The 13,555-nt window shown below is 41.4% G+C and overlaps 1 protein-coding gene across 1 annotated transcript; it reads right to left on the bottom strand.

Annotated features, from left to right (window-relative positions):
- Window positions 1-2,181: 2,181 nt before the first annotated feature.
- Window positions 2,182-12,816, bottom strand: LOC120776450 (probable cytochrome P450 313b1). Its single transcript, XM_040107111.1, has 7 exons — window positions 12,433-12,816; window positions 9,091-9,288; window positions 8,593-8,781; window positions 8,416-8,485; window positions 5,806-5,932; window positions 5,321-5,632; window positions 2,182-3,616 (listed from the first exon to the last, which is right to left on the bottom strand). Exons 1-7 carry the CDS (start codon window positions 12,590-12,592, stop codon window positions 3,026-3,028), a joined length of 1,647 nt encoding a protein of 548 aa, XP_039963045.1. The 5' UTR covers window positions 12,593-12,816; the 3' UTR covers window positions 2,182-3,025.
- Between the last annotated feature and the right edge of the window lie 739 nt (window positions 12,817-13,555).

The following is a 13,555-nucleotide window of genomic DNA, read 5'->3' as shown; positions in this document are numbered from 1 at the left end:
TTATTGCTGAAATATCGTCCGCGTAGTCAATTAAGTACGATTCGTCTGGCAATTCGAGTTTTAGTATAGCGTCGTAACGGATATTCCACAAGTCTGGGCCTAGATAAGATCCTTGTGCGGCTCCTGACGTGACCGCTATCTGTCGTGATCCCTCTCTAGTTTTATACAGAAATTTTCTTTTACTAAGGTAGTTCCGCTCCACAGCTCTGAGATAGCCGGGAATTTTAAAGGTTTTTTCGAGAGCGTCAATCATATTCTCTCATCTATCGCTGTTTAAGGCGTTTCGCACATCTAAAGTCGCCAGCAACACTATTCTTTTGTATTTATGCTATCTATGCTGCGCGGCTTCTACATTTTCAATTACGCATTTTATAGCTCCTAGAGTTGATCTACCGAGTCTAAAACCGGGTTGTCTACGGAGAGTCCTTCAGCTTCGTTGATAGCCGCTTCGAGTCTGGGTTTAAGTAGCATTACATAGAGCTTTCCCGCTGTGTCAAACATGCATAATGGACGTCATGCTGATAACAAGTTGGGATTATTCTTTTCCCTTCCCACCAGCCGTTGGAACAGGGAACATTCCGACTTCGATGCAGGCGTTGTAAAAGTTCAGTAGTACTGCAGCGATTATTTTCAGGATCACCGTTGGATTCCCGTCCGGTCCGGGTGACTTGTTGGCCTTGAGCTTACCAGTGGTTAGTTTCAGTTCTTCGAGGGTACACTGGGAAATTTGTGGGTATCTTAGAGTGTGTTCTGGATCACTAATCCTTTTTTCACGTGTGGGAAAAAGTGCGTTTACGATGTGATCTATTTTGGTTATGTCAGGTGGCTTTGCTCGAACGCCGAGTTTCTTCATTACTATATTTTTTTGTTAAAATCCTCTCGTAGTTTTCCCATTTTTTTATTTTTGTTATGCTGCTTTGGATTGCTCGGCTTCTCGAGATGCGACTCTTCTGCGCCTGGAGCTAGTGTAGGATTTGCGAAGGCGGGGGCATGTGCGAATGAGTTGGGCGAAGTTTTCAGTACACCAGTAAACGGCAAGTCTTTTCAATTTCTCCCGGCTCCCGGCACTTATTCAGCTGAAGAGACTGATAGCTGCACAAAGCGCTGAAAAGCTTAGTATGGAGTCGAACTGTAGTACTATATGTATAAAGCTTACCCGGTATGATCTTGTATGACGAACTTGCCCATGCGTTGCAGTGGGGTACCACAATTTTTATGAAGATGGAGGAGAGAGTGCGAAGAGAACAGCATTTGCAGCAGGAATGCGCCATGCCAAGCTGCTTCTGGGTGGATACAATTTAGTAAGATTTTAGGTAATGATCAACCTCCCCAGAGACAAATTCCGCTTCCTTGTCGCGCTCTATATAGGACACTGCAGGCTCAGGAAGCACTTGTCCAACATGGGAAAAGTCTCTGGCAGAAACTGCCGGTTTTACGACTTGTAACAGGAAACTTCAGAACACCTGATTCTGGATTGCCCAGCAAATGGAAAAAGGAGGCTAAAGGCCCTAGATACCATCTGCGCGGACAGGCATGACATCACCTCAGTCGCGCCCAGTAGGCTCCTGGAATGCTGGACTTTGGAGACCATATGTGATATAGAGGAGGGCACAATAGACCGTAGGACCGAAAGAAATTTCAGCCGGATTCGTGACTACATTCAAGTGTCTTTTACCAAGCTTTTATGTTTACAGGCATAACATACAGGCTTCAAGTCTTCAGTGAATCACCGTAATCCTTGAAATCACCGCTTGGCACATAAATGAGTGGATTTTAGAGAGCGTCGATCTTAAAGCAACTTGTAAAGGCACACTTTTTCAAGGGACCTTCTAGAGTCGTAAACATCTTTTTGTGGTTTTAGGTAGCTGAAGGGTTATGCCGATATAAATAATAAATAGAACGACGCTTTTTTTGGATTGCCTTGTGAACTTTTGTTGCATAAAGAGCTTTTATATAAACGGCAACAAACGCTTCATTACTGCAGCTGTGTGCTTTATTGGTCCCAGGGTTGTGTTTACTGTTGTTCTCTTTTGTATTTCTTCTCAGCTTTTCTTCTAAAACATTACATCCACAGATTTTGTTAAAACACTTACGTAAGTTATTAAGTACACAGTATTTTTAAAGAGCAAATTTTTTATAGAAAATAAATTATGTACAGTTGTGAGCATATAGTCATAAATAAGCTGCAGGAAAGGCTTGAAAACTTTTTTACTTTAATAAAGAAATATCTAAGCGCAAACTACCATAAACTCGCCCAAATTCACCAAACACTTAACCAAACTGTAGGAAAAAATTGACTTCTAAAAAAATGAATTGATTTTCATTAAATTTTATTTTTTAAACAAAATTAATAATAAAATAGTAGTGTAAGTGAAGAAAAATTTAAATTGAATTGAGAATTAAATAAAATTCATTCAATCAACGTAGTGAAACTAACCGAAATAGTCGTTATTAGCAGAAACAATATCGAACAAAATTTAATTATAAAATAATTGAACTTACAAGTAAAAATTATCAATTATAAATAGTTAATCTACAACAACAATTCACATTGGAAAATTGTGCACACACACTAATACTTACTCACGGGCCTCAAGTGTTGTGCACTAGGCGCATACAAACGCAAACTAAAGCAGAAAAGTCCACAAAAAACAAAAAAAAAAATTAAGAAATTAAAAAAAATCAAGAAAACAAAAATGAAAAATCCAAAATTAAAAAATATACATACATATTGTAAGAAAGTAAACGCTAAGCGCAAATGTAGGAGTAGCCGTAAGGAAAAGCAGCTTGTGAATATTACAAAAACAAACAGATAACGGATAACAACAATTTTAACAATTTTGATTAAAAATAAATAAATATTATTAATAAAAAACCAAAAAAAAAAACAAATTTGTACATTTTTGTTTTCAACTAAGGCGTTCAGAGCGCCAAGCTTTCCTCTCTCTCTCTCTCTCTCTCACTTTTATTTATTGTTCCCGCATGCCAATCGTTCTCTGTAAAATCTAATAATAAACCCAACCCCTCAACTGCTACGCGCCTCCAGCTGACACAACGGATATTCGGCCAATTTCAACGATATGGTACCCTTGACGATCAGCTGATCGAGTGTTGCTTCGGTCTTTAAACGGTATTGTCGGAATATCTTCGCCACGAACACCTTCATCAGCATCAGTGCATAACGATAACCGATACACATGCGTAAACCTTTTGTGAAGGGTATAAAACCGAATGCATGTCGTTTTGTCGCATTCGGTCCGAAGTGTGCCTCCGGTTTGAAGTGTTTCGCATCTGGTCCCCAAATACGTTCATCGCGTTGCATGTTGTAAATGTCGATACCGATTTGTGTGCCACGCGGTATCAGAACGCCATTACGTAGACGAAAATCATCGGCTGCGCTACGTAGCACCATCGGTACGGGTGCGTAGAGACGTAGCGCTTCGTTGATGATCATCTCGGTGTAAGGCATACGCTCCAGGTGCTCATAGTCTACGTCTGGTGATGCATTTTCTGGGAAGATTGTGCTGAGTTCGTCGTATAGTTTTTCTTGGTATTCGGGATGCATGGCGAGACACAAGCAAACGATATATAGCGCTGTCGAAGTGGTTTCGAAGGTCTAGAAAATAGAAATAAAGAAAGAGAAGATTGAGAAGGTTACTTGAAAAAAAAATTAAAAAGTAAGAGTATCAAACTGGCGGTGTTTCTCAACTACCGTTGTTATTCCTGTTGAAGTTGGATAAAATATTCCTAAAATGATTTTTTACTCCGTGAAAATCCGTGTCCGCTTCGGCTACGTAGAACCAAGAGAAGCAGTGAGCTTCATACATATCGTGCTTAGAAGTATTATTGGTTTCAAGACTAACTGGTTTCTATGAAATAAATCGGATTCGTGTATATTTTTCGGAATATGCCTAGTATTGAGTACTCTGCTTTTTCTTTTAGAACTACTAAGTCAAAGCCTTTCAAGTGTCCGGGTGCTAATGTCATATCTTGTGAAATTAAACTATGTTCCGAATGCCTGGAGACTGGTTAAGGTTGAGTTTCTACAGCAGGCCAGAAAGAGATCTCATGCCAGTGCCGAGGCCCATTAGCCAGTCTCCGTTTCTTTTGAAAACGTTGGGGAGACTCATGGATCTGTATATTTGAAGTAGAATACCGATGGGTAAACTGTTAAAAGCCCAGCATGTTTACATCAATGGTTGGCCGGTCGGCACTACTTTGCACGACGTAGTGTCATGGCTGGAGGGAGCACAAGGAATTTGCTGTAGGTACCTTTCTCGACATCGAGGTGGCCTTTAACAAAGTGCGGTTGGAGCCTGTGGTGAAAGCTCTCGAAAAGAAGAATCGAACCTCAAACACTTTATATTTAGTCTTCTCTGGCACAGAACAGTCGTGGCGGAGTGGAATGCGAAGACATCCCGAAAGGTTAACAGGAGCACCCCGCAGGGTATGGTACTTCTCCAACTGCCGTTTTACACATAGCACCCGTGGATGTTAGCGGCATATGCAGGACGCGCCGAAATTATTGAGCTTTTTCACGGATGAGCTTTTTCACGGATGGGCCGAAGCTAGGAAGGATTCTGCAAGGAGTTCTCCGCCAATCTTAGCTTCAAGCTACAGGACCCCTCTAGGGTTTTTGAAGCATAAGTGGAAGGTATTAAGGTGACGGTAGATGTACTGCTACGAAGTACAGCCTCTTTCTTTGGATCTTCGTTGTCATCTTGAATTCAGGTCCAGTGGACCTCGCATGTGCTTAACAGGTCAACGAACCGCTCCTCTTAAACTGCAAGATCCTTTTGGCTTATACTAAAACGAAGATCTACTGAACTACTTGCTCTTAGCAAAGTTTATCTCGCCGCCATCGAAGAGTTTCTTACTGGACATTGTCTAATAAGCGCTTATGCGGTAAAAATCTTGTTCGACGCTAGTTGCCAAAGTTCTATGAAGGAGGGTGGAGATGGAAGACCACATATCGGTAGTTTTGTCACCGGCGAACCAGGAAACGAAACTGACATTAGCCGTCTCAAAAAATTTGCGATAGGCTCAAACCGCTTTTCGAGTTGTAAGGGTGTTATGATCAATTATATAGGAGTTTTAGGTAGCACAACGGAGCGACGTTCTAAGTTGTCCAAGTGAGCTCCCTGTTAGGATCGAGCTCTTAACATAATCTAACCTAGAGCCCAATATGTGTAAATTAGGAAGAAAGGTTGATCCTCATAGTCAAAAGAGGAACTAAGAGAAAACATCTGACTTTTGTTGTAAGGCTCCTAAAATAATTATTTTTCCGGAATCCAAAGTTACCGCTATTATTGCTACTCACCGCCGCTATGATGACATTTGCCTCGGCGCGCACATCCTCCCATGACAGTTGACCTTGCTCCACATGCGTACGAACTTGCTCCACAAATATGGCTTTCGACTTCCGTATGGCCGCTGAAGCATCCGCATTCACATCCGTTACTGCATCCACACCCACTTTGCCACTTATATGCTTTCTCCCACTTATACACTCATTCTCATTAGCAGACTCTGAGCAATTTTCACTTTTCTTTACATTCATTGATGCGTGTTGTTGCGCTTGTTGTTGCCCTATGCCATTTGCAACTGATTTATTATTTTTGCGCTGCAGCAACTAGAGAAAAAGGAGAGGAAGAAGAAAAACGGAATTAAAAGAAATTAGCCGCAAGCGTCAAAGGAACAATCACTTTAATAGTTGATGAGATGAGCAGACTTCCACCCAGTCGCCAAGTAATGAGCGCGAGTGTGAATAGTTTCTTTATATGAGTGTGTGTCTGCATAACTTACACTATCAATGAAGCTGAAGAGCACTTGAACGACCTGCTGCTGGCGCACGAACTGCGACGAGTGGCGATAGAGCACATCCGGATAAAGCCAGGGCGACAACATGCGGCGCACACACACCTCGGTTATGCTATATACATATGAACATACATACATATTAGGTTAGTTAAGTGTTAAGTGAAAAGAAGCGATGAAAAAGAAATAAAATTAAAGAAAAACGAGTGCATGTGGGTGCGTGTGTATGGTATGTCTGTGGGCATTTAATGCAGACAAAAGCGAAACTTTTGAAACGACATTGAAAGCACAACTGGCAAATGAGTCGGAATAGCGTGAAACAATTGAGACGGCAAAGCTGTCGGTAGCACATGAAAAGCACTGTGGAACAAAGTGGGAACATTTTGTTGCGAAAAAACGTTAAGAGTCCAGTACAAATAAAAAAATTTTCCTTGCAAGAATTTGATTTTGATCGTTCAGTTATATGCTGTAGTGAACCGATGTCGGCGGTTCCAACCAATGATCAGCTTCTTGTAGTGAAAAGATTTCAGAGCGGGATCTCTTGAACCGAGGTACTACAGACAGACGAACGTAGACATTTATATACACAGCTCATATATATTTTTTAGAGTCTGCAAAGTTCCGAACTTAGACCAAGTATCTCCTGGGTAGCCAAAGAACATCCGTTTGAAGGCGAGCTGGAGTGAAAAGGCGAACCATTCCTCCCCAGAGTTGTGCGCTGGTTTTGGGACCCACCATGTAATCAAAGCCCCAAATAAAAAGGAAACAACTCGGACAAGAGACCCGCCTTTTCATGAAGATCATGGCAAACGTATTAAGGATTACGATTTAAGGACATACTCTTGGAATGTCCGGTCCCTTAATTGGAAAGGTGCCGCTGCCCAGCTGGTTGATGTCCTCGTAAGAGTAAAGTCTGACATGATCGCCGTCCAAGAAGTGCGATGGACAAGACAAGGACTGAGACGAGTATCTGCTTGTGGCATTTACTACAGTGGTCATATAAAAGAGCGCAAATTCGGTGTGGGATCCGAGATGGGAAGAAGACTTCGTCGCCGAGTCTTGGCACTCACCCCGGTGGATGAACATCTAGCCACATTCCGTATCAAAATGAAGTTCTTCAACATATCGCCGGAAGGGAAGGAGGAAGTGACCAAAGATGTCCTAGGAGAGCTGCCCCCGCCACGATGTCAAAATCGTACTTGGTGGGCAATAAAGGAATATTTGGCACAACGGTCGGTAAATACAGCCAGCATGATGAAACATCCCCAAATGAGTTGAGGCTGATCGACTTCACCGGGACCCGAAATATGGTTTTATGAAGTACTAGATTCCATTACACAAGTATAAAAATTCATCAAGCTACCTCCGGATCGAAAAGCCACCAACCAGATCGATCATGTTGTGATAGATGGAAGAGACGTTTCCAATGTTTTACACGTGCGAACGCTCCGAGGTCCTAACATTGACTCGACCACAATCTTGTTGCAGACAAGATACATACCCGCCCTCTGTGCAGCAAAAATGCACATTAACAAATATGTATAAGGATTGTTCAAGACTCTTTTACGATTTTCTACTCGACTTGCACTCGCTCTTCTCTGACAGCACGCGTCAGAAACTCGGTATAAGGCAAAAGAGCAGCTGGTAGCATGATGAGTGCCGTGTCGCAGTGGTGAGTATACAGACTACCCACCTCGTAACGTTACAATCGATCACAACACGTGCGAGATGGGACAGATACCGAGAGTTAAAGATAGAAGCGAGACGCCGAAATGCGTGAGGCGAAGCCGGCCGGCAAGGGTAATGGAAATTGGGGAGTAAGGTCCTCTCTCGACGAATTAAAACCAATCTCTACAAGTCACTCATCATACCAGTCCTACTATATGGTGTAGAGGCATGGACGATGACAACAACTGATGAGATTAACAACTTTTGAGAGAAAGGTTCTGCGGAAGATGTATGGTCCTTTGCGCAGATATGAGAAATCTACTGCGTTAGAAAGATCAGGTCGAGAAGGACCTGACTACACTTGGAATCTCCAATTCGCCCCAAACAGCGAAAAGAAGAACGACTGGCTCGTCGCCTTCCTCCAAGCCAGCCAAAATGCTTCCCAGAAAAACGAGATGAATTCGAGATTGAATTACTCTTGAAGGAAAATCATAAATGATTTCAAAATTTTTCAGAAGACACTCATTTCAACAACATTCTTGGATCTGAAATGTTCGGCCTTCTGGAATAAACAAAAAGTAAGTATTTAATTGCTTTATAGTGTCCGGCATTGCCAAGGAACTGCACGGACTGTCGGTTCAAAATCCGTCCGAAGCTTTTGATACCCATTATTAGTATTATTAGTAGGTTATGGAATGGTTTGGAAATTAATCTACAATACGACAAATCTTAATTCACGCCTCTTAAAGGTTTTGTCCGTATATTTTCTTAGTTTAAGTATACTGCTCCACTTTAACTAGTTATATGCTTTCTGTTTCTCACACAAAAGAGCTCGGAGTTGGAAGTTTTAAACATTCTTAAAACTTTTACATATTTTATGCACAGTCTTCGCTTCATGGTACATTTTTTTTATCTTCCTTTAACGCTTACCCATTGTAGGCCTCGAAGATGTGCGCCGAACCTTCGTTTTCGAAATTCATGCGTTTACCCATTGTCGTCTCTATACAATTCATTTCACAGTTAAATAGACAAATGAGGAACCAAGAATAGAAAACATATTAAACGCTTCGTTGCCGCACAGCAGCAATTCATAATTACGACACTTACGACAAGCTGCCTCCAAAACGTTACGTTTCAACATCTCGTAGATTTCCAACTGTGTTCCGGTCGTGGCTAAGGCGGTGAATTTGCTCAGCATCACATCGGCTTCCGCATTGAAAATGGGCAGGAAGTTGTTGATAATTTGGCGGCTAAAAGCTGGATTGATGAGGCGGCGATGCTTGCTCCAGCGGTGCGCTAAAAGAGAGTGAGCAAAATGACTTGGGGGAAAACAACTTGTGAGTACTTAACAAAAAATATATACACAATTATTTACGTCTGTCGCACCGAGGGTCATTATGAACATGACTTTGACACATTCTTTGACTGACCCAAATCAATTTCACAAATAATAGTTAAAATGGCCGAAAAGTTTGTGGGTGTTTATGTGCCGAGGCGTGCGTCAGAGGCTAAGTGTTGTCACGGTCTAGCCATTAGTTCATTTTAGTACGTGCAACTCTGTATGCGAGTATGTGGGGGCTAAATGTCTTATTTATTTGTACTCACAGCTGGACGTGAAGAGCCCGTCGCCAATTGCTGCAGCCAGAAAACGATAGAGTTCGCCTTTGTTTGTGCAGTGCGGTGAATTGAAAATCGTTTCCACTGTTTCCGGGTCATTAACGTAAAGAAAACAACTTGTGCCCATCCATGAAATAAATGGTGTCGTATACCGTTCCGATGTGTGTTCCATATACTGCAAGAAAGCTGAAAGTAACCGTAAACATATACAAAAACAAGAACGACAATATAGCACGCATTTATTTATGGTCAAGGCCAGTTGGTGTGAGTATAAAAATAAGTTTTAATAATTTAATAATTTCTTGGGAGAAATAATATATGTATATACATATGTACACTTATTACTTTCCCTTAGTTGAGCGAGCGCCTTTCCTAAGCGAAATACGAAGACCTTGGCTCAAAGCTAATAGAAACAGATTTTCTATAGGGCCATCTCGGGATCTAAGATGGACAGCGTCAATTAACCAAGTGGTTTAATTGGGAGTCGATGGAAAGGTAGGTGACTTAAGCCATCGAAATGCAACAAATTAGGAATTAAAACTTGAGGGTATACGCTCTGAATGTTTATTCTCTTGCTAGGTGACAAGTTTCTTCTCGGATTCCGAGAAGAAGATTTTTATAACACTCACATATTTTTATTATACCGTAGGCTTACGAAAAGTTTCCTTTCCTTTCCGTATAATTAAGAACAACAGTTAAAATAAGTGATTAAGTGAGATTATATAGTCACGAAAACTGTCATCACTGAAGATCTGAGCTTCAGCTACATTGCTGGGAATGGCAACACAAAAGTTGGTTCTCGCGCATCTGAGCATAGGCAGAGACTTTACTTCAAAGTGAAGAGGGAAGCTTGCAAAGCGAATCTAACAAAAACTCGGCCCCCACTAGAATTTACAAATGAGATCCATAGTTAAGAGGACGATCGTGTTGTTCGGACTAGCACTCTACCTTGGACTGACAAACACAGCCCAAACTCGACTTGTCAAAAACCGTCGCCAACCAAACCACTTGTTTTAAAAAGCTTGAATTATATGGGATCTACATCTAGTGGTTTACAATTATAAATGACGTCCAGGACGGACATCAACAAAGGAATTGGTGACTGAGAATCGACGATTAACAGTCAGCGATCTTGCTGGAATCGTTGGAATATCGTAAGGATCAGTGAAAACTGTTTTAGAAAATAATTTACGTCTAACATACATTCGTCATAGACAGGAAAAGTAGAGATCAATTGGTTCGAGTTCCGGACTAAGATACGCTTCTCAAGTTTCTGGCGAACCATTAATTCGGTGTCATAAATACGATTCAATTGTTGACAATAAAGGTCAGAATTAAGAGTTTGGTCTTAAGGGATCAGATCATAGTAGATTATTCTCAGCCAATTTCACCTAAAATATAACAAAATGTTCTAGATGGTCCAAGATGACTTGGACACCGTTTCCCTACGGTCGGTTCACTACGCTTTGACAACGACCGCTTTTGCTTATCGTTGTTGTAACTACCTCATTCTTCATCACCAGTAACTTTATGCTTCAGAAATGAATCGATTTTGTTGCGATTCGGTAGCGGTTCAGGGATGAAAGTTTTGCCTACGAGGTTTTCTTGGGCTAATTTTGTATGCACCTTTATTTAAATGATCCCTACAGGTTTTTGGACATAGTTTAGCCGTTATGCAATCGAAACCGTGTTTATATGTCAATCGGTCTCGAATATGTCCATTATTTTTATCGACATTTTTTACAATTGGCCTTCCCGAGCGTGGTGCAACTTGACTTCCAAATTACCGGACTCGATCACACCGAAATTCCGGATGATTGGCTATTATAATATCAGAACCATAGGTATTATTCACATTTTAAAACCGTAAAAAAAATAAGTGTCTGAGAATTTTAGTTTTTATTCCCAAATAATTATAACGCCATATAGTATCCCGATCGCACTTATACAAGCGAAACGTTACAAAAGCCATTCTATCGGAAAAATAATCAATTTCTTTTTACTAGGTCTTTCTTTTGATAGCACGAAAAGAAGCTGCCTTTATGCCGCTACGTCTGAATTTGGTATCCCCGCAAAAATAATACGGCTGTGTAAACTGACGTGGAGAAATACCGAAACTCCGTCAGGATCGGGAAAGACCTCCCCAAGCCGTTCGAAACAAGGTGACTCCCTAACGTGTGACTAATTAAATCGAGGTACGGAGCTAAATCAAGAAGGCACAATCTTTTATAAGAGTGATATTGATATCAATGACCTCAACAACCGCGCCGTTAGTTCTACTTTCTCCAGACTGGATAAGGAAGCGAAGCAAATGAGTCAAATGGGCGAACGAGGGCAAGACGAAATACCTCCTGTCATCAAACCAACAGTAGTCAGACTCGCGACTTGGCTCCCAGGTAACTGTTGGCAGTCATAATTTCGTACAAAATTTCTGCGTCTATCTTGGAACCAGTATTAACACCAACAACAATGTCAGCCTCGAGATCCAACACAGAATAATTCTTGCCAACAGGTGCTACTTCGGACAGAGTAGGCAATTGAGAAGTAAAGTCCTCTCTCCACGAACAAAGACCAAACTCTATAAGTTACTCATTATTCCAGTCCTACTATATTGTGCAGAGGCAGAGGCAGAGTTTTCGAGAGAAAGGTTCTGCAGAAGATTTATAGTCCTTTGCGTATTAGCAACGGTTCGGCATTCAATGAAACGATGAGCTGTACGAGTTATGCGATGACATTGACAAAGTTCAGCGAATTAAGAGACAAGCGGCTCACCGTAGCCTAGTCTAGGCCATGTCGTCCGAATGGATGAAAACACTCTGGCTCATAAAGTATTCAACGCAGCACCCACCGGGGGAAGCTGAAGAAGAGGAAGATCGCCACTCCATTGAAGAGATCAGGTGTAGAAGGACATGGTTGCACTTGGTAATGGTAATTGGCACCAAATTGCGAAAAGAAGAAACGACTAACGCGCTGTTGTTAACTCTATTATAAACCGTCTTTGTTCTTTAAATATTATTGATTCAACGAACTTCCTGAACAGTCGTGAAGAATTGCTACATTTGTGTGTCGATTATTAGGTTCAGGATATTGTTTAACATTTCAATAACTTAGTCTAACAAGGTTTTTTTTTATATCAGAAGTTCACAACGAGTACCGAAACGGTTTCGATTTTTTTTATCTCTGATCGAACCCAAACTCTAACGAAGTTGCTCACGATGGTGAGAAAATGACAATTTTTCTTACATACAACTTAGCAAAGCTGCTTTATATCAGACGATAGATTTATTTTACTTAATTTTTATGACGCCGCTTAAGAGCACGTATACTTACTCTCTGGATGCATCATTTGCAATCCCAAACCAATGAATGGCAAACCCACAGGACCAGGCAACTGCCAGGCCACACGATAAAAGCGTCTACGTGACCACAAAAAGTAAATCCACAACAACAGCAGCCACGTGGCCAAAGCATAGCAGACAATATTCTCCATTTCAAGAAGATGTGTATGGAAGACGGTGGTGGGTGGTAGCGTCGTCGGACTGCGAGGTGTCTGCCGTAATCGGATGCGATTTTGCACCTGAAATTTCTGGTGAATTGTCGATTTGTAACAATTAGAAACCGTAACGAAACAAACACGCCGAATTCGCACTGCTTTTGTCAGTCACCGACTATTACGACTTTGAGTGTGCGTACGCCGAACCGTTTGAAGCGACTGTTTCCCGTCAACTGCCAAAGCGTCCGCCAACCACGATGTTTCACGGTCTAAAGGTGTCATTTTCTGCTTTCAGCACTGCAAATCGAGAATCGAAACTAACTGCGTACATTGGAAAATCTATCTATAAAAACAACAACAGCTAGAAAGAGCTGGAGCGCTATGTGCGTACCGTGGACAAGCCGTTTGGCTTAATGCCGCCCAACAAATCGCCATGACGAACTGGTAATTGTCAGCTTAGCTCGGTCATTACTCGTGCGCCCACATTTTGGCTGCTGAGAATTGAATGTGCAAACAAATTGATTGTTGCCGTTTGCCTTTTGTTTACCTTTCGGTTAAGCGTTTTGCGTAACTTCGTGGTGAGGTTGCGTTGCGGCGCGGTTTTTGTTTATCGTTTTTGTTGACGTTGTTCATCAATTCATTTCATTCAAAGGTTAGAGAAGAAAAAATAAGTTGTTTACTGAGTGTCGCTAAATGAGTCCCCATCGCATAAATATATTTGCTCTTCAGGAAGCAGTGTTGACGAGCTATATGTGTTCCATTTCGACGATCAAGTGTTGGTCACACACAAATTTGTAGCACTCAGCATTTGCGCTTGAAATGCATTGGGGAAGCGCAATTCACCAAATAAGTGACTACTAGGTGTAGTTACTGAATATGAAAATTGAAGAGGAGAAGAGGCTCCAAGTATTCAGTGTAAACAATGAGATAATAATAGTAAATATCGTAAGAAAGTGTATT

Source organism: Bactrocera tryoni, chromosome 1 (genome assembly GCF_016617805.1).
Source record: "Bactrocera tryoni isolate S06 chromosome 1, CSIRO_BtryS06_freeze2, whole genome shotgun sequence".
NCBI classification, from domain to species: Eukaryota; Metazoa; Arthropoda; class Insecta; order Diptera; family Tephritidae; genus Bactrocera; species Bactrocera tryoni.
This window is presented reverse-complemented; position numbering and strand designations above follow the sequence as displayed.

Coding starts and splice junctions, on each gene's coding strand:
- LOC120776450 (XM_040107111.1), bottom strand. CDS start 12,592: ATGGAGAATATTGTCTGCTATGCTTTGGCCACGTGGCTGCTGTTGTTG. Junction 8,486..8,592: donor CGTTTTGGAGGCAGCTTGTC/GTAAGTGTCGTA, acceptor TGAATTGTATAG/AGACGACAATGGGTAAACGC. Junction 5,933..8,415: donor ATCTTCGAGGCCTACAATGG/GTAAGCGTTAAA, acceptor ATATGTATATAG/CATAACCGAGGTGTGTGTGC.